The following is a 24,201-nucleotide window of genomic DNA, read 5'->3' on the forward strand; positions in this document are numbered from 1 at the left end:
ATATGATTCTAGTAATAAAACACACATACAAATGAAACAAAAGAAAGTAGCTAAAAATGTTATTAATATATGTATAAGCATGTATCATGCTTGCGTATTAACAGAAGAATATTGTGTTATTATTATGGAACAAAAATATATTAATATTTCGTATTTTATAATTTGCAAAATGACACTTGCAAATTAAATAAGGCAAAATCAGATAATTAAATCAATTTAACATAAAGTATATGTTAATCGGTGAACTTGTATCAAAACTGACCAAATCAATTTTTTTATTTTACTCAAGTCTTCGGCTTCTCCTAACTTTATTTAGGAAAAACACATACAAAATAAAACAAAAATCATATCGTTCTAAAAAATTTAGGTCTTATATAGTATAACATATTATCAATAATCTTATAAAAATAATTTAGTCAGTTTTCGATGTCATCGTTTTATCGTGCCATAAAATAACGTGTAAAAAAATATATAAATTATTTACGTTGAAAATCATTCGGATACCATGACCATGTTATAAATAAATGGGAGCAAATGCAATGTATATATGAATAAATCTAATAAATCGTGCGACACTGATCCAAACGTCGATTTTCCATTCGTCTCATTCAGGCGAAATAAAAGTGTTTGAAGAAAGAAAATTTCGACTAAATGCGTTAACATTCAATGTGTAACACGTGGTAGTAGCTTACGCAAGGCAGACCGGTCATCATCTTTTAGTGAGCTGATCTCATGGAAGTGCCAACCGTCCCTCTGCGAATCGGACTTCCGTCTCGAAACGTTAAACTCGCTCTGAGAATTCCGTTCCACTTTTGTCTCGTTTCCACGCGACAATTCAAATTTGTTGTCTTTTAATCGATCATAGCTTATGTACTTTGTGCAAAGATTTTTTGTCAGCATACAGTCAGATCTCTGTACTTCGGCAGTTTGACCTAAATTTGACTGTCTATGCTCACGTGATTCTCTTTTTGATTCCAATTCTTCGAGCGATAGGTGACAATTCCATCGTACATTTTCTACATCCTCGGAATCTAATTTATCGCCAAAAAATTTATCAAATTTTGTTCGAGCTTCAGCAGTTTGAACTAAATTCATCGAATTGTCTCGCTTCCTCGATGTTTTTTTCGATTTCAGTTCTTCGAGAGAACGATGACGATGCCATCGCACACTTCCCTTGGGACTCGATATCAATCTGTTATAAAATTTGCAAGATGAATCAAGATTTTCGCAAAGATTTTCAGAAGATCGCGTTTGATCATCAGAATCAGATAAAACTTTGTCGTTTAAAATACTTTCATAGCTTCGCGTCAGCTTAGTGGACTTGTCGTGAAAATCGGCTCTTTCACTCTCTTCCTTTTTATAAATCGTAGCGTCGATCGAATTGTTTTCGCTATTACAGACAGGTTTAGCAATTCGCATTCGCAGAATGTTCAATTTATTATCTCCCAATCGTGATTTTGCACATGAGGGAAGCATCGACGAGCTCTCCGACAAACTGTCATTGGAGCAATTCTTATCGGCAGAACGAGAAATGTCTATGAACAGGCATTTGGGTTGTTTCCTACAATACTGATGAACCTGTGACCTGACATCTTCCAAAGACAGAGAACTTTTCGCAACATTCGATAGCGACAACACGATGGGAGAATGAGCAGGTGAAGGAAAACGAACGGAAGGCAGCGAAGAGGATGACGAAGAAAAGTTAGAAGGTTTCTTCATTTTTTGTTGAAAGTTATCGTCCGTATCGATCAACGACAACGATTTCTCTCGAGGCACCGCCTCTAATTGATTTATCAAATTTGATTGGGTCGAATCGCCAACAGCGGACGTTCCGTCGCTTTCATTTTTCGTAGAAACAACAGAAACTTGCATCAGATCTTGCTCCGGTATAAATAAAGGCGCATCGGCGTTATCCAGATTTGAGAATTGCTCGAGTTGTTCCGTGATTACCTGCTGCTGTTCAAAGGAAAGTTTAGAGCTACTATCTTTGATGTTACTTCTTTCAGCTGGCACATTTTTTCGACTTTTTGCTGTAAAAGAAGTTTGAGATTTGTCGTCAGTTGCCACATTGTCATCTTCAATCTCTGCAAAAATTGTGTCTTTTTTGGTGCCAAGAAATACTTGATCTTTGCTATCATTATTTGATATGTTTTCTATCTTTGTGAAAGCTACGTCTTTCTTGATACCAAGTAAACTTTGATTTTTACTTTTAATAATATTCTTATTGTGATTTTCTATTGCTGAAATCAAACTTTCTTTATTATTAGTATCAACTTGTTCGTTTATCGGAATTCTGGCAATTGTGACTCGTCTAGCGCCGCAATGGTGAAACTTGCATTCTTCGATTGCAAAATTGCCGTCCGCTTCAACATCAACTAAAATGATGTTATTACGTCTCCCACCTGAGCAAATTCGAAAGTTTTCATCTCCTTCTTTTATCAAATCCGAGTCCGATTTGTATTCTTTTTGTGTGTGACAAGGCCGGTGCAAATGTTCGTCGTTTTTGTCCGACGTTATGATATTCGGTTCAGACACGAACTGACGGGAACCGTTCAATTTGGTCGACTTGAATTTGATTAGACCAGCGTCGCCAAGTTTTGAAAAATGTTTTGCAAGCGCCGCGACTCTACCGCATCCTAGGCGTACCTCTTCCGGCGATTTCCAGCACTTCTCCGTTTTGGATTCGTCACTGGACACGTCGCTATTCAATCCGCTCAGATCAAGATGCAACTCTGGCATTATTGTATACATTTTAGGAGTTGAAATTCCTTCCTCAGCGTCTTTATCTCTATTCGACGCGCAATCATCGTTAATTGTGGAACTAGACTCATCCGCGCAGTCTTCAGAATTGGAAATGTCCAATTTATCCTCACACTGTTCATCAATATTCAATGTACGTTTCGTGGTATTATGCACAGTTTGAAAACATGAAAAATCATCCGATTTAGATTCTGTAAGAGAATCTGATCCAGGAGCAACGTCTTTAACGAATAATACCGATTCATTTGTAGGGTTAGTGGTCGATGACAAATTCAGATTGCTATGTGTATCTAATTCAAAACTAAATTCAGGAACATTTAAAGTTTGTTGGCTGTTGCGATCTATACGCTTTTGAGAATCTTTAAGATTAAAATTGTTGTCACAACCGGCTTTAATACATTGTTCGCACTTATTCGGGTTTACCTGAACACATTCAGAAGAATCTGTGAAATTAATATCATCAATTTGGTCAATGTAGGGTATAGCATCGAAAAGATTTCTATCGAAAGTCAACGGCTGTTTCAGCCGTTTGTAATCTTTTGAAGTTCCCGCATACTCCTGCGGCGGAGTGGTGATTCTTTCGAATGGATTTAAAGCGTCTGTTGAATAATTCGAATTACTCATCGCGGCTTCACCCTGTTCCATGTTACTTTCTTCCTCCTCTATAATTTTATCGTCGTTCTCGTCACTCTCATCCTGATATATGATGGACGATACTTCGTTGTCGCTCGTGATAGAGATTAAGGGACAGGGCATACGAGGTTTCAGAAGACGTACGGGAGATACGGTGGGAGTGGAAGGACGATAAAGGTGTTCTCTCTCATTGACAGTACCACGGTACGCATCGACGGAATAGACACCGGGATACGCGCCTCTCTGACGGAAGATGGTGTACGGAGCTTGCCGCGCGGAATGGTACTCGTTGACGTCGACTCGTGGAAAACTTCGGTCGACCTTATTACTGTAAAAGGATGTCTCGACAATGCATTGAGACGGGATCGCACCTGGTTGAACTAAATCCTGACATGGTGCCTGCTTCGGGTAGGATAATAAGTCGCCCATTGAGTGTGACGTGGCTGGCTGATTATTGGTCATCTCCGTTGCCTCTACCGCTGACTCTAAGAGCTCGGACCTTGGTCGAGTCTTATGCTCTACATGAAACAAGTGGTTAGTCAAGCGTTAGTAAAGCAGACTCTTTTCGAGCAAAGCAAAGCGAGAGGCGTTATTCTCACGGAACGGTTATTCAGATTAGAAAATGCCCATTGGCGATAAATTTGGCTAGTATATATTTAGTAGAAAATAAGACAAATGTACTTAAAGCAAGAAAATGATACACTTGATCAGTTAGAATATATGTTATGTATCATTAAATTAATTCAATTTATAATAAATTAAATTGTATTAATTTTTTTATAATAAAAATTTTTAACGACAAATTTTTAATTTTCTATAATCTCAATATATAAATTATTTACATTTTGCATGATAAATTAAATTAATATTTAATTATATAGATCATTTAAATAAATATATAAATTATTCTCGTAAGTTTTTTGAATAAAATATTAAATGTAATTATAATTATACTATCAATTATCTTTTCTTGCTCCAAAATCTAAGTTCCAGAAATAGTGTATTAATTATAATATTAATCTTTAAACTTACCTCTTCCCATTACAGGAGAAGGTTGAGATAATAACGTTGCGAGTCCATGATATATAGCACCCTGTTTTGCAACTTCTAATGTCACGATTGGACCGGTGCGCACAAGATATTCGGCAGCTCTGTGTCAATTAAATTTAACAATATATCATTTTACATATATTATTAAAAAAATTATTTTATAAATTAAAATTATATTAAAGCTTGCTGTACTTTTCTTGCGTAATTCCGACGAGACTTTGTCCGTCTACTTTGAGCAGTTGATCACCTGCTGTCAGTCTACCATCCTGGAAACAACAAAATTATGGTACTTAATGATATGAACATTTCATATCATAAAAAACTTGCTTTCGGTATTACATCTTAATTCGTTTTTTGTATTAAAGTTTTGATTTCACGATAATCGAAATTTGAATTTTATTATTTCAGAAAAAATAGAAATTTTTTAATCTTACTTATTGTTAAATTGTCTTATTATTTTTAATTTCACAAATAAATTTACTTTAATCATATTCAATGTAATATTTAAATTATTTTAAAAGCGTACAATTGAAAATTGTCACAACTAAAAATGTTATTAAAAATATTATTCAATAATAATTAATATACATTAAATATTACCAACATTTTTACACGCTTTTAATATCATACGTAAAATATAATATTCTTAGGGGCCGATTTCACCAACTCCAGTTACCTTAACCGGTCGGTTATTCCATTGGAATTGACCAATCGCATTTGTTAATTTTGCTTGACGACAAATACGATTGATCGATTCCAATGGAATAACCGGCCGGTTAAGGTAACCGGAGTTGGTGAAATCGGCCCTAAATAAACAGTTACGTACAGCATCAGCGGCACCTCCAGCAACAACGCTTTTGATGTAGATACCTAATCGGTCCTGCCCTGCGCCCTACACATACCAGAATTAAAATAACAGAATTAATCATCACATAAATTATCATTACATAAATTATAATCATTATAGAAAATAAGTATGCAAAGCTAAGAATACGCACTTTTGCTGCGACTATGCTTAAGCCCATGCCATTGGTACTCTTGTGTAACTTAATAACATGTATCTCAGGTTGAGCTTGGTTTTGATTGATATGGCTCATATAGCCACCTGATCTATTACTCATTGCGCTGGGACTACGCAACTGCAAAAAATTAAAAAGATGTATACATATAAAAATATTTTAGTATTTATATTGACAAGATTTAATACATATATCAAACAATATTTAGCGGATTATAAACGCTATAATTTTCCTGCTAATTAATTTTTTAATTAAAACCCTACAAAGACATTTTAAGTTATAAAAAAGTTTCCAGCTTACATTGTTATGATGGTCTATCATATAAATGGTCCAATAGCCACTACTGGTAGGTTGGGCCGCCATTCGACATAAACCATCTCGTTGCAGAGGTGCCAGAAATTCCGCTAATCCTGGTGGCACGCCTCTTATTAGTTCGCAACTATAGCCATCCTCTGGAAGTAATAATGCTAGCCCTAAGACAGGTTCCTCTTCAAGTCTTATTTCGCGGCCATCTGCACGTGCAAGTGTATCCGCAACACTCTCTGCTACCTGATATATAAAATTAATTGTTCACACCAATGATATATATTATATAAAATGACTTCTGTCGCGGCAAGACCCAGACGCAGATTATTAAATGTACTTACTCTCACAACGTTCTCAATCAACTCAGCAGGTAATCTAGGCTCGTCCGCGGCCGGTTGATATTTCTGCAGTAACGCCCTCACTTGCAGAGAATTCAATTTAAAGCAGGTCGAGCTTAGCGTGGCCAGCTCCTCAGCATTGTATTTGGGAGCTTGTAATAGATGAGTCGCCTGCATAATCGTCGCCAAATGGCATTGACTGGCAAGTTCCAAACCTTGTCTCTCAGCCCAGGTTTCCAATGCATTCAGCCTCGCTTTAAGTCTGCGTCCAAACCATCTAACGCACAGATTCCCATTTGAGACGAGAGTATTAAAGGCTGTGGCGTTGATCGCGTGAAACAGATGACTGAACAGCTGTATCGTCAACGCAGCATTCACTCTGCATCGTCGCAATAAAGCCATTGTGTTCGAAAAGATTTGCAGCACCCCAGCCTCCTTTGCTGGTTCGTCCGCGTCCGCCATGAACTGCGTCATCGCCGGCGTGAGTTCTAAAGTGACACATCGCACCAGTGAACCGAAGGCCGTATGCACCGCGTCTGCTAAGATGTCTTGTGCTCGTGTAGAAAATGCGCCCACGTGTCGATCACTCTTCAACATGTGTAGCAGTTCCGAGCCATTCGCCAGCCAAAAGGCCAACGACGATGCATCCATGTAACGTTCCTAGAAATATAATGTTCTTTAGACTCAATTGTTTACACACACGTACACACACACACACACACACACACACACACACACACACACACAAGCATGCACGCACGCACAACGCACACACACACACTGTATTATTTTTACTTATATCACAGTCATATTTTTCAAGATATCTGATATATATAAAACACGGTTTTTTAAATATTATATTCATCGGAATAATTCAGGAATAATCCAAAGTTTACATGGGCCAAATCAGGTATTTAAGCATATACTTAGGACAACATTATTCACAAATACCTGGATAACGCGCTGGATCATGGTAGCGACATTTGCCAACATGACGGTGAGTCGATGCGCTCTTTCTGTAGGCTGCAATTCTGGTCTGTAGTGAGTACTGGCGCGATATCTCGCGCTAAGATAGAGAGTATAGGTTGGTGCCAATTTGAATTGAGGCGCTGAAGGCTCTACATCGGTGATGACAGCATGAAGAAATGTTTCCTCTGTTTCCTCAAGAAACTCCAAGACAGCTGGCAAAATCGGATCCGTGCCTCGCGGCTGCCGATCGTATTGTGAGAGTCTACCAATAACCGGTAGATATTATTTTCCTTTCTTTGATGTCAATTATTCAAAATGTTTTTTTTTTTCAAAATAAAATTAATGTTATTAATCTTTCAAAAAAAATTTAACAATATATACAATAAATTTATTATATTTTATATTTTACTTAAATTAAATATGGATAATTCTACGGATATTTATAATACGTAGCAAAAGAATATTAATAATGTACATTCTATGATGCATCACTATTCCAAAAGGCTTACTAATGTGTAATAATGTGCATTTGATAAACGGAAAAAAACTTGGCTAAATCGGCAAACTATAAATATAAAACGATCAAATAAAGAGAAATAAGCTTTTAAATCGCAAAAGTAATTAAATTATATCAAGAAGCACTTTTTAATCATTTCATTAAAAGTTAACAGAATTTTTTAAGAATAGTAGAATTTTTTATATTGTAATCGCTCTTGATAAAGGTCTCATGATAAAAGACCTTTGTGTTATAACCAGAGCCCTTTACGTTATAAATAGAACTCTATTTGTATGTTAACAATCTCTAAGTAGCTTCTTTCAACTAAGTCAAGCATCGTAATCCGTTTAGAATCATCGTTCCCCGATTTGCTACCTGTTGCCGTCTCTGCTGCTGCTCAGACTAGCGGTCTCCACGTTTCCATCCAGATCGAATGTGGTCTCATAATTGTGCGTGGGCTCCGGTGGGTGCGTGGGACTACGAGGGCTACGAACTGCTGCGACAGCGGACTTCGAGGGACTCGACGGGGCTGTGCGTTCTTGTGTCTGCCCCGAGATCTGACCACCGCCGTTCGGTGTTCCAGACCCCGGATTAAACTTCTCCGAGCTGACGTCTTGACTGGTCGCGTCCGGCGAGCGTCTATTATTACGCGCGTGCGAAGCGAACATTATGACGGGAAAAGCAAACGTAAAGCGTATCGAGCGAAATAAACGTAAGTGGAACGATGATAAAAAGAGTAATAGGAACTTGTGAGAAAAATCTCTTTAACGAAATAGCTCCTTCTCGAAAATATGGAAAATTTTTTTATGAAGTATGACAATCAGACTAATTAAAGATTCTTTTAATCTTCAATGTTAATTTTTTTTCATTTAGTAGAAAGATTTATACTATGCTTCTCAATTTATATATTCTAACTCTTATTAAAAGCGCGCGCGCTATTAATACTTTCGTAATCATACGTATGCATACTTTCATAATCAATGTATTAATAAACAACTTTAATATTCAGGTAAAAATTGTGTAAGATACATATATATGTACGCAAAAGATTCAATGCAACAAAATATAAAAAGTGTGTACTATTGTTACAAGTGCATTACATTGAAATACGTAAAAGAAAATGTGTATCAACTAAATTGCAGCGAACGAGCAACATTCGTATACATCTATTCTCACCTGATTACGACGATGAGAAAAAGAAACACGAGTTTTTAACTTACCGGTCGTAAGCGTAGTCAATCTGTTTGTTGGAATCATGTCTCTGCCTAATGCGATCTTCCGGCGCCGGGTCAATGAATCGAAAGGTGTGCATTCTGCCGAACTTGATGATAGCACCATTCTGCAAGCGTACAACATTAAAGCTTATTGCACTTGTCTTCCAAATCAATGCGCCGACAATTCCATGACATATAAAATTAAACTTTTTCTACTCATTATGATAATTAAAAATACCAAGTTACATAAACGGATATGTACAAATACAAAATACGAATACGAGTACATCCCAATTACAAAAGCGGATGGGAAACGCACCTGTAGAATAGTCGTTTGGTGTATCCTCTGGTTGTTGACATACGTGTGCGCGTCTCTGGAACACGGTGTGAGAGTCACAATATTCTCGGTAAAAGCTATAACGCAATGCCTGGGCATCACAGTCGGTCCTGGTAGCGTCAGTGTCTGTGCTTGCACCGCCTGTGGCCCTATCGGTCTTTCCGATCCGACTTCCGTGACATTTGGTTGTAATCGGTGTCGTACTCCGGCGCCGTTCGGAATATCGCTTCCGTCAGGATTAAGCTCCAACAGGAATGGTAGCCTCTCGTCCTCGTACCTGTAAAAAAATAAACACGACTTTTATTAAGACGTTCGTTAAAGGTTTAAAGATCTGCTACGGATAAATTATACGGATACATTAAACTTCTAAAATAATTAAAGTATGACTAATTAATAAATTAGAAATATGCAAATCAATATTTTCTGACATTGAAACAAATTGAATTAAATTTTATTCCTTTTACAACAAAATTTTACCCGAATTGAATCAAATCAAATTAAATTAGATTCAATCAATAACTTTCAGTAAATAACATAATTGATATTATATATTAGATTAAATTTTTATATATGTATTATAGATAAAATTAAAAATTTTATATATAAGAAAAATCACATTAATTGTATGACTTGTATAATTTTATAAAATATGTCAATACATAATTCCAATTTCTTAAAAATTTTTTAATAATTTAGATTGGAATCATAGAGATTCAAATCTTATCTAATCGATTTGATTCGTATAATTTGCATTTCTATAATAAACATTTATTATATGATTTGAAGATCAATATCTGATATTTTCGGCACAAAGATTTTCCTAACATACCTATGATCTAATTCGTTCCACTTTCCAGCAGGTTTCTTTTTACGTTTCCGCGGCATATAATCTGCAGGCCTCCTTCTCACGTGAAACATAATAGAACCTGTAATTAAAAAATGCAAACTATAAAGTTTTATTCAAACATATCAAGGGAGAACAAACTGTACTATATATACTTATATATTCATATTCTAATACATATATATAAATTATAAAAACAAAGTTTATACAATTTGTAATACATTTCATCAAATGCTGACGATAACATAAATATTATAATATAGACATTTACAATAACTTGCCGAAGAACAAGAAATATATCAAGAATTGACGTACACATAGAATTTATAAAAAACTTTCTGAAGTTTCTAAAATTAATATCAAAGAATTAAAATAAATATTAAAGTAACTAATAAAAAACGGATGGGCGCAATAAAGGGCATCGAAGATTTTATCCATGTAGTTCTGGGAATGCCGAAGGGGCGAGAGTGGGAAGAACGAAGAAAAATAAGAGGGAAGAGGGGAAGCTTTCGTCGGCATCGTACAAGCGTTCATCGTTAATTTAAAGATGCGTGGCGTATAATAATCGCGCATGAGAAGCTTCGCGGTAAATCGTCGAATTAGTATGATGGGCTAGATAGTGATCGTGCATTTTTCTCGCGTTACATTACTACCGCGCGTACTTTCCTACGCCCAACGCACGTGTGCGTGCTTCAAAGCACACGGTGGCTTCTCACGGAAGAAAACGGAAAGGGAGAATGACTCTCGGCTTCGGGTCAGCGCGCCGCACAGTCATTGCACCCGCCGTCGCCGGCGTTTTCATCATGTTTTCCCTCGTCCTTCTGCAAACGGCGCCGCCTCGTGCTTTCGGCAATGATCCCGTCGAGTATTACGCATTTCGACAAAAAATATTCGCTTTCTCTCAAACCCAGGAAAGAAACTAGTTCCTCATAGTTTTATTCTTCTGCTTCACTGAATATAATTCCGATCTACGAAATGTCCTATTACATCGCAGATTCAATTTGAGAAAATTAAATTTAAAATCATTTTTTTAAATTGTATTTTTTAATACAAAACTATAGCTATAACATTTCTTGTAAAAATTTCTTTCCATTCAAAATTATTTTTAACCCGAAAACAAATTTGTGAAGATTATTTTTAGATCATCCAAAATGATTTATATATTGTTAACAAAATTAGAACTTTTAAAGTCCTCGAAAGAAATTTGTTGTAAAGATTAAGTTAGATTTATGTTAAATACGTTAAATTAAGATTTTCGCGACAATATATATCAAATGTCAGGTTTATCAAAGTTCTGAATTGAATTGTAATTACAGAATGAGTTTATTGTCCAAGGGATAATGTTTAATGATGGGAATTATAAATAAAGCGTCCGATATTCAAGACAATGATAGAATTCAGCGAACTTCGTGTAAACTTAGAACAATGTACAATTCTAAAGGGATTAATCACACAATCGGTTTACAACCAAGCCTCGCAAACTACGGTTCGTTGAATGTTTGTCCAATCGTAGATTCAAATTTGTTTGAACTATTATAAAGTTCAAAGTTCGAAGAAAAGTTCCCGTTGAAAGCACACAGGACACTCACCTAACATCACCTCCGCCTTGCCGCTTCGGCGTGGCTTAAACGACCAAAGTCCAATCATGTAACACTTCTAAATCGGCGATTCACGAATAATAACATGGACATATAATCACAAAAGTTCGATCCGCGTCGCAAGGTCAAAACTGATACTCTAACAGTTTTATATCAGTGATTCGTCCTATAGAAACCTTCGTTTATTCTATAGAACGGATAGACCGAACGTAAACCGCGAAATCTGGCGATCACTAGAAAGAACTCAATCTATTCTTGTCTATGGTTAATCCACATCAGACTGTCACAGAAATCTTTTTGTAAATGAGACTTTTACTTCTTTCTTTCAAACATTATATTTTCAATTTAACAAGGACAGTGAACAAAGTACAATTTGATTTCGTATTCTCTATTATTGTCGATTATGTTATTTCGATATTAATAGTTATTTGCAATGTTTATAAATAAAGGAGTCATTAAACTGTTCTTGTGAGACTGCTAGCGAGATGTTTACCATGCAAAGAACTTGTTAAAAAACGTTCGTAAAGAGATATTTATAAATGCATAAAGTAATACAAAAGTTTATCATTCGGAATCAAAATCATATTATAAAGCGATAAGCGCGAAAATAATTGGTTTAACAGATCAATTTTTTTCTCCAAGAAAAAATCACGAATAAGTGTACGTTTCATGCGCATTTTCCCAGAACGACGATTTATTTGCAAATCGATTAGCATATATCAAAGTGTTGTAAAGTACTTTCATGAAATACACGAAGTTCTGAGAACGACATAAAACTCTGTCGCACGTCTTTAAAATGCACCTGTTGCAATTTGTACATAGTCTTAATCTTTTCAGTTCACGTGGCAGTAAATGCCAACGTGACATTGCAACGCGAGACATTTGTATACATTAACTCGATACACGTGCAATAAGCGGAAACCAAATGAGTAAAATAGCTCAATATTTGTTTGATCTTTTTAAAAAATAACTGTAAATCTTGATATCGTAAGTTTTTATAAATATTCACATTATTCACTCTCGTAAGTCTTGTCGCGGATAAAAATTGTTTATGGTAGTTAAAATTTTGATTAATTTTTTCGAAAATTAGTACAAAACAATTTTTCAATAAAAATAATTGACTGGAATTTTACGATCGTTTTAATTACGTTTTTTTGTACAATTTATCATGCTATAAATTTTTTACACGGATATTATTTTTATTAAATTTCTTACAACAAATTGTACTTTATTAATATTATATATTGAATAAAAAGCATGAAAGAGATAGATATAATACATGAAAGAAAACGTTAGAAACAGATTGAAGATAATGTAACTAAGTAACGAGTTCCACGTACACGCTATTGGGAATTAATTAATCAATTTTTAATTTATATATATATATATATATATATATATATGTATACATCCATTAATGTATATACATTTAAAAACTGCGTAAAATTTTCGATTAAATTTTTTAAAGCGTATGTAAACGATTGTCAAGCACATTCGATAAATCGTGTACTTTTTACGAGAAAATTGATATGTGTAGTTGCATTTTTAATTAAATTTTTTTTTTACTTTAAGCACATCGTTTATAAACGCAAACCGATAAATACAAAATTGTTCGCGTAATTATTCGCGTGAAACAGGTATAAGCGAAAGCGAAAGCGTAACACCTTTAATGTCCATAACGCGCAGGACGATACTCTACGCGGCTCGCCCGTTAAAACAACACTGGTGTATAACTTCTTGTTACTTTCTGTCCCGTACAACACACAGGTGTATATAGGAACAAGAATACGATAGAGTGCACACGTGAGACCGGCGCAAGCGTGTTGACGAGTGTCCCTTGCACTACACGGAACTATAGCATTTCATTTATTCGCTGCGAAATTATTTATTAGCTTCCGCATTAAATCGGGAGGGATTCATGCGACGGTTAATTTTTAATGGAAAATAGGGACAAGGAAAAATCGCCAAAGAAAGATATATGCTTATGATTAACGTTGAATCGCTCATGCAAGGGTTTTAATTTTTTAATGAAAGAAAAAATAATTATCTTTCCGTGTAAGCAGCAGGCAATAACTATTACTTTACTAGAGACTCTCTCTAAATTTCTAATCTACAATTATCGATACTTCACCATTTCTTTTGGTCTTTGATGTCTACAACTAAAGAAACTTTTTAAACGATTCTGATACAATTCTGTTTCCACAACAAAGTTTTTCTTATTATATATTATTATAATAAACAAGATAAATAAACATTCCATCAATTAAATAAGCAATGTATGTTTCCAGAAAACATCGAGTTTTATTGATATCTAAAAAATACCTTTTAATAAATAAAGATATTTTCAAGATATTTTTAAAAGATATCTAAGACATCTTAAAAGATTTTTAAGAGATACATCATATGTGTGTGTGTGTGTGTGTGTATCTTTTAGATTCTTAAAAAATATCTTCAAAATAACTTCACAGATATGTGAAATAATGAACATTTTGAATGAACATGTTAAATAAGATTTCTTTTAAATCGCTAAAAAATGTCAGTGCAAATTTAAAAAAAAAAGCAAGCATCTCAAACATAAGATGATATCTAAAAAATCTTTTTAATTATATCTTTTTATTTATGTGAATTTATTGATATTAAATCGTAATTAATCGTATATCAATTTATATTTTAATTTCACAGAGAGATTTCCGTTTTATAAAACGCTCATATGAAATCAGATCGACTCTTTTATTGGAAGATGTGTGTGTGTGCGTGCGTACGTGCCTGCGTGTGTGCGTGTGTGTGTGCGCGCGCGCGCGAAAAGGGAATATGCTAAAAGAAAATATTCTTAGTAACATTTTCCATTTACATCGGCCCGTATAAAAAGCGATTTAAAATAGTACGCAATTTTTCAGATGTAAAGGTTGTCTATAAACAGATTAGTAATTCTTGCGTTCATGATAATATCCTTGAAACGTGTATTTATATGCACAAACGGAATCATTTTAAATCAGATATATTTTAAAGGTTTTGCCAAAGTGTCTAAAAATTTAGCTGCCTAAAACTATAGAACCTGAAAATAATTTTAATAGACCATCAAAATAAATACGCAGAGCATTCAAGCCAATTACTTCTACAATATTCCAATGTTTTGCAATGTTTCGCCTTATGTTTGAACGTCCTTCATAATTATCCAACAATATACTATCATATTTATATAGTTGAATTTTTTCATTTCAGTAAACTATTCTTTTTGTAATCATGCAATTATTTCTTGCCTTCATTTTATATTTATGCATAATACTAAAAATTTAGATAAAATTTCAATGCAATAATTAGCAAAAGTTTGAAATAAATCTTTATTTGAAGTTAATTAATGTTTTATTAACTCGTGTTAAAGTTAAAGTCTTTTCCAAAACAATTTAAAACAAAAAGTTTGATAATTATTAATTTCATATTTGGTAATTTTAAAATCAATCACAGTTATCTTACGGTTAAGCAAGTTTTTAAATAATATATAATTTATATAATACTTAAAATATACTTTTTTTTAATTGCAATCTGTTCCCTAAGAATTTGCTATAAAATTCTTCCTTTAGTTTCCTGAAAAGTCAAAAGATATTACCGCATTATTTAATTTCCAAATTTTTGAAGAAGTCATGATTGCATAAAAATATTAAAATAAAACTTTGCCATAAAAATAATATAAAAATTATTTTAAATTATGATTTTTGAAATTGTTTATCTTAAATCATTTAAAAGGTAAAGTTTCTTTAAAACATATTTTCGACATTTTCAAGTACGGGGAAAGACAAGAAAATATTTACTTACACGAAAAAGAATTATATGCCTATACATAAAAATATTTGTATAAGATTCAACTGAAACAAATTCCTTCATACTAAAAATTATGAAGTTCAACGGCTTAATCGGCCTATGACCGGGTCCGCGATCTGAATCAGTTCTAATCGGAGATCGCGGTTCGTCATTGCAGCGCTCGCAATCGAGAAACTGGAAATTTCGCTTCGGCACGAAGCAACACGTCGAAACGATCGGGATCGGCGCACGCGACCACTCCACCAGGCGGAAAGGAGAAATTACCTCCCCGAGGTATTTTTAGAAAAACGAAGGTAGCACGCTAGTGCTCGAATGTAGGTCGACATATAACGCAGGTCGTTCCGGCGTTTTATTGATTTTCCGCGGACCCAATTCCGGCATGCACACGCCGCCGTCGCCGACTTGTCCCGTCGCGCGCGGTGCGTATGAGGTGCACGACGCATATAAAAGATCACGAGAGATCAGCGTGCATCCCTTGCTATCCATCCCCTGACCGACCCTACCGGCCCTACTCGGTCGCACCCTCGGAGCGCGTAAAACCTGTCCGATCCTAAAGAAAAACTTGGTCACATATAACTATATCTTGTATCTTTTTCCTTTTAAAATTAATATTTTCTTCTTTACTGCCTCTTTACTACTTGTTAAACAGATAATGGTTGTCTTAAACTTAAAAATATATATCCGCCATGTAAAATCGCGAGATAAAATCGACATTTTTTTTTTACAACAATCTTAAATGATGATCATAAGTGATATATGTTCTGTATAGAAGCTTTATATGTACTAATAATATAATATTATTTCTTGGGCTATTAGCTTTTAAAACAACGAGAAATATTCATGCAAACAGGCTGCAAACCTTCTTAACATTTATTAAATAAAAACGTAATAATACGCAAAATTTGTATGTATGACGAAACTTAAAGTCTTACTGCTTTTGATGGTCATTCTTCTTCAGTAGAAAAGCAAACGAGTATAGTCGAAGAGAACATATGTTACAGAAATAAAGTAAATGGAAAAAAATATGATTATTGCCGCTAAGCAATTGTCAAGTTTTCAACTGCTAATTTACAGAGCAAAGATGTTTAAATATGTATTTTAACAAATTAACATTGACTAGGAAACACATGGAACCACATCGAGAAGGAAGTTCAGCTTTATATGCGTCATGCATGATTCGGTCAGCTTTAATAGGAGCTTACGTCGTATTCCCCAATCCATCATGATGTTCGCCTTATTTAATTAAATTTCGTGGTCCCTTCGTCAATTATTGCTGCTGCTGCTGCTGCTGCTAAATATTGGTCCCCTCTTTGTTCCCTTTTTTCGTTGCTCCGTTTCCCCGTGAAACTTCTCGAGAATCCGCTGGCCCCTCAAAAGCTGATCAGGCGAATCTTATCAGTTAATTGTCGACGGACGTTGAGACGTATCAAATCAAATCTCGCATGGCATCAATTCTCGCTACAATTCTGCTGAGTTAAAGTGAATTGACTCGAATTTATCCTCGACCTATCCCTATCGTGCTCGATGTTGATGACTTATAGGTTGGCGACATCGTCTAAACTTCGATACTAGAGATAAAAGCATGTTGAAGATCGTAATGATACGGAAGAAATGATAAGTCTGTTCTTAGCCAGTCGTATTCTTAATTGAATGTCGTTGTTAATATTACGGGTAAACGACATTAGTGACGATGCACTTGGAGGAAGCGATGCGTTCATTCAGATACGAATTACGATCGCGTTGATAGTCATGTAAACGCGTCACGCTTGATGATCGCATTAAAACGTTGCTTCTCACAATGACACTCCTCCATGGATACAACGTCGGATCGCTGGATTGATATTGACCGTGATAGAGCGTATGTTATGGTCTCGAACAATTCGCAGGGTATTTACGGATCATAACTACGGGTTATGCGATTTATAAGAAATATCGACGATAAAAAGTTCGCTCAGAATGCCATACTGATAGGTTGCGGGTATGTCGTTGGTCGCTGACAATTGACAATGTTCTCGAATTGATCTTCTTCGTTGTCTGTGCAAATCTGATATTCAACGTTGCCGATATGCTTAAAAGAAAAGCGGGTGTACACCTCGCTTAATTCACGTGCAGCAATGCACTGAGATAATCTGTAATGATCACGATAATTATCGCTCAGATAAGATTGTTTCTTTAAGGTATCCTATAATAGCCCATTATAATCGCTGTTCGCTAGAGTAATCGATGATGACAAGTTTCTGATTAGGTCGTTTCTTTGAGGCTCGCTATCAGGTGTCATGTGCTCAATGGTCAAGGAGACACTTGCAAACTTCGCCAAGGTTTTGCACGATTTGTTTTTTCATGATGCCTCGGTAATGATAGGCCAATCGAATTCTCTTTTGTACTACCCGCTTCTAAGCTATGCATGTAATCGATAGCCGTTCCGTTCTTTACAAGTGAATCACGAGACGAATATTACGTTTTCCGTTCGCTACGAATTCTTCATGTCTTCAGAATAAAATCGAACAAGTTCAATTATGGTCGGGCCATGATTACTAACGGCTTAATTAGTAGATTGTACTTTGAGATTAGTCACTTGGTCCTTCGTAAAAGAGTAGCCAGAGTAGTAAATGAATTTTCACTTTCATTCAATTCATTCTCTTTGATATGTCGAGGAGGAGGTTTGAGTTCGATGACGCTGGTCATTAACGTCTCACACGCGTTCGCGTGTATAATCGTATTTACTCCTTCAGTCACGTACGTGGTTATTTATTCCCACGTACGGATTACGGCGCATTATCGCGATCGTGTGAGTGGGTGGTTCCACTTTCGCTGTAAAAAGTCTCTGATACGCTGATCATGAGTTAATTGTGTTCGATGACGCCACACCTCGGACGTTTTGCGTCGCATTATGTGCGTGTATAATTGCAAATGACTATTCACTTCTTCGTGCAATTACAGGGGTATTATTATGAATCGTGGGTGGATCCAATTTTGTCATCGCCGAATTCTCCGCTACACTTCGAGATAAACACAACCGAGTGGCTATTAATACGTTGCGTCGTATTTATACATGCTATTGTTGCAAAGAATAATACGACTATTTACTCGGTCGAAGCTACAATGGATCACCAAACGTGGGCGTGGGCGAGTACACTTTCATCCAGAGAACTCAATGACGACAACTCCAGGATTCCACATACAAACGTTTTTAAGTAAAACAAATAATTAAGCAACTAATTAATGAATTACTGTACTGCAGGGAAGGCAATGTGGCGCTAACTTTTCACATATATTTCACATAAGATTTGCAGGAACGCGATTATAATTCCGTCTCAGGTAAGATTAACGACTCTGCTCGATTCGTTGCACGAATTCTGGCTCGAACAACTCAATTGTCGGGTATCACGAGCAATTATTTCGCCGTGAATGACGATGTCGAAACGAGGGCAGAGACGACGACAAGGCGGCGACGACGACGACGGCGCCCGCGCACTGGCGCCGGTACCGACGACATGAGCCAACTGAGGTGGTTGTTGGTGTCGGTTGTTCTCCTTGCCACCCTTGCGTTCTCCCCCGTCGACTACCCTCAGTCTCTCAATGCCTCCTCTCTTTCCTTTTAATCGCTCCTCTCGTCGAACTTTTGTCTTTATCAGCTGATATTAAAAGCTCCTTTTTATGCAAAACTTTAAAAACTTAATTCTTACTTTACAGCCGTCTTTCTTTCTATCCTTCTTTCTCATTAAACTTTTCTTCGCATCTCATGAATTTTGACATCAATCTTTTTCATCAAATCAATCCTATTTTATTTCTTATCATCTCTGTTTCAAGAATTCTTTCCTCCTCCGCGCTTGTTAACTTCTATCTCTCTCCGCGCTTCTATTATATTTTTCTACCATTCTTCTTCTTTTCCATCGTAAATATATGCAACTTTTCCACGTAAATTTTTTTTAACTATAATTTATTTTTAAAACTTCTACACTTAATAAATATAATTTAAAATAAATAATTTACAAAATAGTTTACCAAATTTTGTTTCTTCCAGTTTGTTTATAAAAATATATGTAATAAGAAAATCTAATAAAAATTATATAATAAAACACTTAAAACTGTTTTTTATTTTTATCATATTAAATTAATTTTTATCATATATGTTTGTAAAATTTGTAAAAAACTCACTAAAAATTTAATAAAGTGTCATAATTCAAAAGATTTAAATATAAAAATAAACAGCTTGTAAATCATTATACATACTTTACATAATTATTATCATAAAATTAATATTATAGCATTAATTTGCTTTTATATTCTTGATAAAAATGCAAGACGAAAAATTTAATACTTTAAATGTAAATAAAGATTAATTTCAAGTATAATGAGAATTAAACCATAATGGGTTATATTAAACATTTTAAGTGATACAGTTATTTCAGTGATACAGTCCAATCATATCGCCTTCCTCTTTTTCATTTTGTGGTTGAGTCATGATATACACACAAAATTGCTTATTATGATTTATTATGATTGTGTTAAGCATAAAGTATTGATATTAAAGTAAATTCTTACCTCGTGTAGAGGGATGATTCATTAATATCGCCAAAGGACATTCGTCGTCGTCCAGTATATATTCCTGATGCGCATTACCACCCATGTTTTCACTATTGACCTACATAAATAAAATAATTTAAATGTACATTAAATGTTTCTAATGAAAAGTATCTGTGATGTTTTGTGCATTTATGATTTCCAGAAATTCAAAAAGTAATTAATACTAAATTAATACTAAATACAGAAAATGTATACATATAAAAAAATATCATATTATATAAAAAATACTTTTGTTCACAATATTTGTTAACAAATATTTCATATTTACACAGCTAACAAATATTTTCTGTCTACCATTTATTTCTTTAATATAATATCGCATGACAGATTTTTTCTTCAGCTCTTAGTAATTATGCTTCGTTTAAATAAATTAAGCAAAATATATTGATATTATTTGTTAAATTCCTGTTTTTAACTTCAGATTGCAAACTATTAATATACTTATTCCCTTATTATTGTGATTTCATCATATTTATTTCTTCTATTTTTTAAGACTCGAGTTTTATAATATTCTTATTTTTAACACTAAATATTAAATTAATAATTATGTAAATATTATTATATATGTATACATATAAATACGTATTATTTATTTCTTACAAGATTTTATATTTTCATACTTGCCTTTATTTTTATTATTTAACAAATTTATTTATTATTTAACAAATAAAAGTATTTTTTAATAAAATTTTATGCGTGGATAATAGAAATTTTATTTATAATAACGTCGTATCTTAATATAGTTATATTTTAACTAACATTACATACCTTGTTAATTAAGTTCAATTTACAATCAATCATTAAATTCTAAATGTAATGATTACGCTACTTTTTAGATTGAATTAAAATTTAGCAAAAACACGTAAATTCCCAAAATTCATTAAATTTATCGCCATATATAATGATGTTCTATCCGTCGATAAATGACGACGTCTCGTACGTACCTGTACAAGGCAATATAACTGCGGGTCCACTTTTTCCAGACCGTATTTAGAAAGCATCTCTCGCACGACCTGTGCGGCAGAATCTCGTACGCTTAACAACAGCGTTTTATATGGCACGTCTTTGCACAACGCCTCGCCATAAATTTTCAATGTGCCGCCCGTGTCGGGACCGCCGTCTTTACTGCGAAATTGCTGGAGCCTCCTCTCAAGCTTCTGTTGACGGCGGCGTCTCATTACCGCTTCCGGATTCGAAATACTTCTCGTAAAACTGGTCTCAGGCAATTCTAAAACCGATAATAACATCATTAATATAAAGAAAAACATTAATACTAATGACAACAAAATATCCTTATTTCTCTTTTGCTATTATTTTTATCATAATACATTAATAATTAAGATAATAGAGTTACTAATGCATTATTTTTAGATTACGCTTTAACTTAAGAAATAGAAATAACAAAGCACTAAAAAATATTACAGTTAACTGTAGAGCGTAATAACCCAGACAGCATAACATCCAAAATCGGGACATGAGCCGTTTTAAAAATGTCTTTTAGACATCTTTCAAAAATATGACTGAAAGAGGTCTTTAAGACGTCTTAAGTTTCAATTGTGGATACTGTGTTGTCCAGGAATTTCTTTCGATAATCCTTTTTAATTTCCTTTTATAATAAAACAAATATTTTTAATTCCTTTCCATTCAAATATTTTTGAAAAATTATATATATATATATATATATATATATATATTTACATTTATTGTTATGTATATTTCTATTTTCGCGTTATTTAAATAATTTTATACAAATAATCTAAAAATAATGTTTATATACCAGTATAAAGCTTCTCAGCGACACCGTTCTGATCGCCAGGCACCGTATTCTCATCTTGCTCCAAGCTCTTTAGTCGACTAAGCTTCTCCTGCTTCTTGATCTGTTTCTTCTCCCGCTTGCTCAGTTTTCTTCGGAAGCTAGAACCCTCGGCTGAATTAAAACCGACGCCCTGCGCATTGGTCTTATCGTCGATCCTCTTCAACAAGAAGCGTCCCTCCCGATCGTCTATATGCCAATTTAGTTGAACTAACAGTGGCTTTTCTTCTAAGTCAAGTTTACGCTCTTCTACAAACAAAATTCCACACAATATTAAAACACTCCAGAGAAAATAAAATGACTTAAAGCATTAAAAAATTAATTAAAGCACAGATCTCTCTCCACCAACTCGAAACAAATAGACATCAATTCATATATAATTAAATATAAATATATAAACAATAACTTTAAGCAAAATAAACTGACATAAAAACAACACAAATAAAAAAAGAAAATAAACATATAATATTTAAACAACATAAGTCAATTAACAGAAACTTGTGGTGCCTTTAAAAGTGCATTAAAATATATATTAATTATAGACAAAAAGTACGGTGTCTTTAAGACGTATTTATATGCATGCGCTCAAAGATATGCGTATAGTTTACTTTTATAAATTTAGTCAATTTGTACAACAGTTCTTCCTAAATAAGCAGTTTTAATTTTAATCCTATCGAGATTTTGTTCTCTCAAAAGTAATTTTGATGATTTAACTTACCTCCATTCTCGTGAATCTCGTAAAGAGCGTACTCCGGGACGGACAGCATTCTCATGTCGGGACGAAATTTTTCTATGAGCGTTTCTATCACCGCCTGACTGGTCGCGTCCGAGGCGACCCTGATGCACTTGGTGGCGACCTTCTGGCCGCTGTCTTGGAAATAAAACCTCATCACGCCATGAAACTCCAGGTTCTATCGAGAAAAAGAATATATTTAGTACAAACGAGTATACGGAAGCAACAATATTGCAAAATAAAAAATTTTAAATGTATCATCGTTCGTGACACTCACCTCGTTGGGCTCCGAAAGTTCGAACAGGTCCAAGCGATTGGCGTTCCATTGCTGTATCACCCCCCTGAGAGCCTCCCGCTCCGCCTTTTTATTCGCCAGTTCCGTTGCCATCCTGAAAAACACGACGGACGACGTGTAATTGCAAGCAGCCGACACACAGTTGCAAAGATTGCAGAACGACCGGCATATTACTGAATGCGTCACGATTCCGCAAGCCGCGTAATCGTAAACTTGACTTTTCAATTAAAAGACCAAGTAAATAGAATACATTTTTAAAAATTTATACAATGTCAAATTGTACATTATAATCGCGGAATCCAAGATGTTTGGTGTATTATTTTCTCTTTTATTACTCGATTTCTTTACCATTCGTACAAGTTCTGCCTTTCGATCAATTAGCCGCGTACATTGAGAAAAAATGATATTTGCGATTATAATTACATAGCAAAATAATTATAGTAATTATTACTGGTAATATTGGTAATAATAACTATATACTTATAGTAATAGTTGTTGCTACATTAAAAATCTCCATTTTGGTCACGGCAATAATCATAAGTTGCATAGACCAATGTTATAATTAATTGCAAGAACTTTAATATATTATAATTTAAATAAACTATAATTTATACTGTCAATATAATTTATATTGACAATATAATTTATATTTTTTGTCTGTTGACAATATTCTTGTCTAAATATAATTTATATTGTCAAACAACTGTAAAAATACAATTGGATTAAAAAATTGGTTATAAATTATTAGAGATATATTTTGGTTACTACAACTATTTTTTCTCTCGGTGTAGTTTACCCGGTTTATAGAAACCAAATTGGAATCCTCAGGAAGCGAGCGTGTGGAGAATTTCAAATCGAACGTTTCCGAGAAGAAACACGCGCGCGGGGGCGGCCGCTTTGACTTTGTTTCACGCCCCTTGGGAGGGGAGCCTTTAGCTGCTGACGCGGGACGTGCTCGCGCAAGGTTCTGGCATCACGTCTGTGTTGTGATACCCCGTGATAAATTATCACACAGCAGACGTGAGGCGCGAGGCCTGTTCTGTTCGGTTCGGTTCTGTTTTGCTCGCCAGGCTGCCGTGGGGCATCGTATCGCGTTCGCGACGCGTTATGATTCTCACTTTGTGCGGCACATGAGTGTCCGAGCACGAGTGCACGCGATGCATCCAGAAAGGAGCAGTCGCTCCTCGAGAGTGCAACGACGAACGATGCAATTGATGCTCGAAAGAGAGAAAGAGAGAGAGAGAGAGAGAAAGACAGAAAAGAGCGCACCATATCAATACGCTCACGTCGATCGTTCCGAACGTAATCTACGAGAATTCGATTACCACGATTGCCCAACGTTAAAAGTCAACTAACCGGGGTCAATTATTCAGAGTAAACTAATTTCGCT

The 24,201-nt window shown here is 34.7% G+C and overlaps 1 protein-coding gene across 9 annotated transcripts in view; it reads right to left on the reverse strand.

The window, feature by feature from the left end:
- LOC105834788 (afadin) overlaps positions 1 to 24,201 on the reverse strand; it is a 53,171-nt gene that overhangs the window by 12,081 nt on the left and 16,889 nt on the right. For 5 of the 9 annotated variants that reach the window (XR_003626719.2, XM_028194149.1, XM_028194147.2 and 2 more), the window contains exons 2-18: positions 22,794 to 22,905; positions 22,502 to 22,694; positions 21,748 to 22,032; positions 20,915 to 21,198; positions 19,929 to 20,028; positions 9,952 to 10,048; positions 9,105 to 9,399; positions 8,792 to 8,910; positions 7,947 to 8,210; positions 7,058 to 7,337; positions 6,110 to 6,766; positions 5,763 to 6,011; positions 5,442 to 5,582; positions 5,270 to 5,335; positions 4,636 to 4,709; positions 4,426 to 4,544; positions 693 to 3,911 (exon numbers count right to left, since the gene is read on the reverse strand). Coding sequence is in view for 8 of the 9 variants with exons in the window: in XM_028194149.1 (XP_028049950.1) it covers positions 693 to 3,911; positions 4,426 to 4,544; positions 4,636 to 4,709; positions 5,270 to 5,335; positions 5,442 to 5,582; positions 5,763 to 6,011; positions 6,110 to 6,766; positions 7,058 to 7,337; positions 7,947 to 8,210; positions 8,792 to 8,910; positions 9,105 to 9,399; positions 9,952 to 10,048; positions 19,929 to 20,028; positions 20,915 to 21,198; positions 21,748 to 22,032; positions 22,502 to 22,694; positions 22,794 to 22,905 (6,554 nt within the window). In the remaining variant the exon portion in view is untranslated. Of the gene's footprint in view, positions 1 to 692; positions 3,912 to 4,425; positions 4,545 to 4,635; positions 4,710 to 5,269; positions 5,336 to 5,441; positions 5,583 to 5,762; positions 6,012 to 6,109; positions 6,767 to 7,057; positions 7,338 to 7,946; positions 8,211 to 8,791; positions 8,911 to 9,104; positions 9,400 to 9,951; positions 10,049 to 11,555; positions 11,858 to 16,585; positions 19,247 to 19,928; positions 20,029 to 20,914; positions 21,199 to 21,747; positions 22,033 to 22,501; positions 22,695 to 22,793; positions 22,906 to 24,201 lie in introns of those variants that run through there. The other 4 variants (XM_012677507.3, XM_028194150.2, XM_028194151.2 and 1 more) reach the window with 4 other exon arrangements.

Source organism: Monomorium pharaonis, chromosome 2, assembly GCF_013373865.1.
Source record: "Monomorium pharaonis isolate MP-MQ-018 chromosome 2, ASM1337386v2, whole genome shotgun sequence".
In the NCBI taxonomy this organism is placed as follows: domain Eukaryota; kingdom Metazoa; phylum Arthropoda; class Insecta; order Hymenoptera; family Formicidae; genus Monomorium; species Monomorium pharaonis.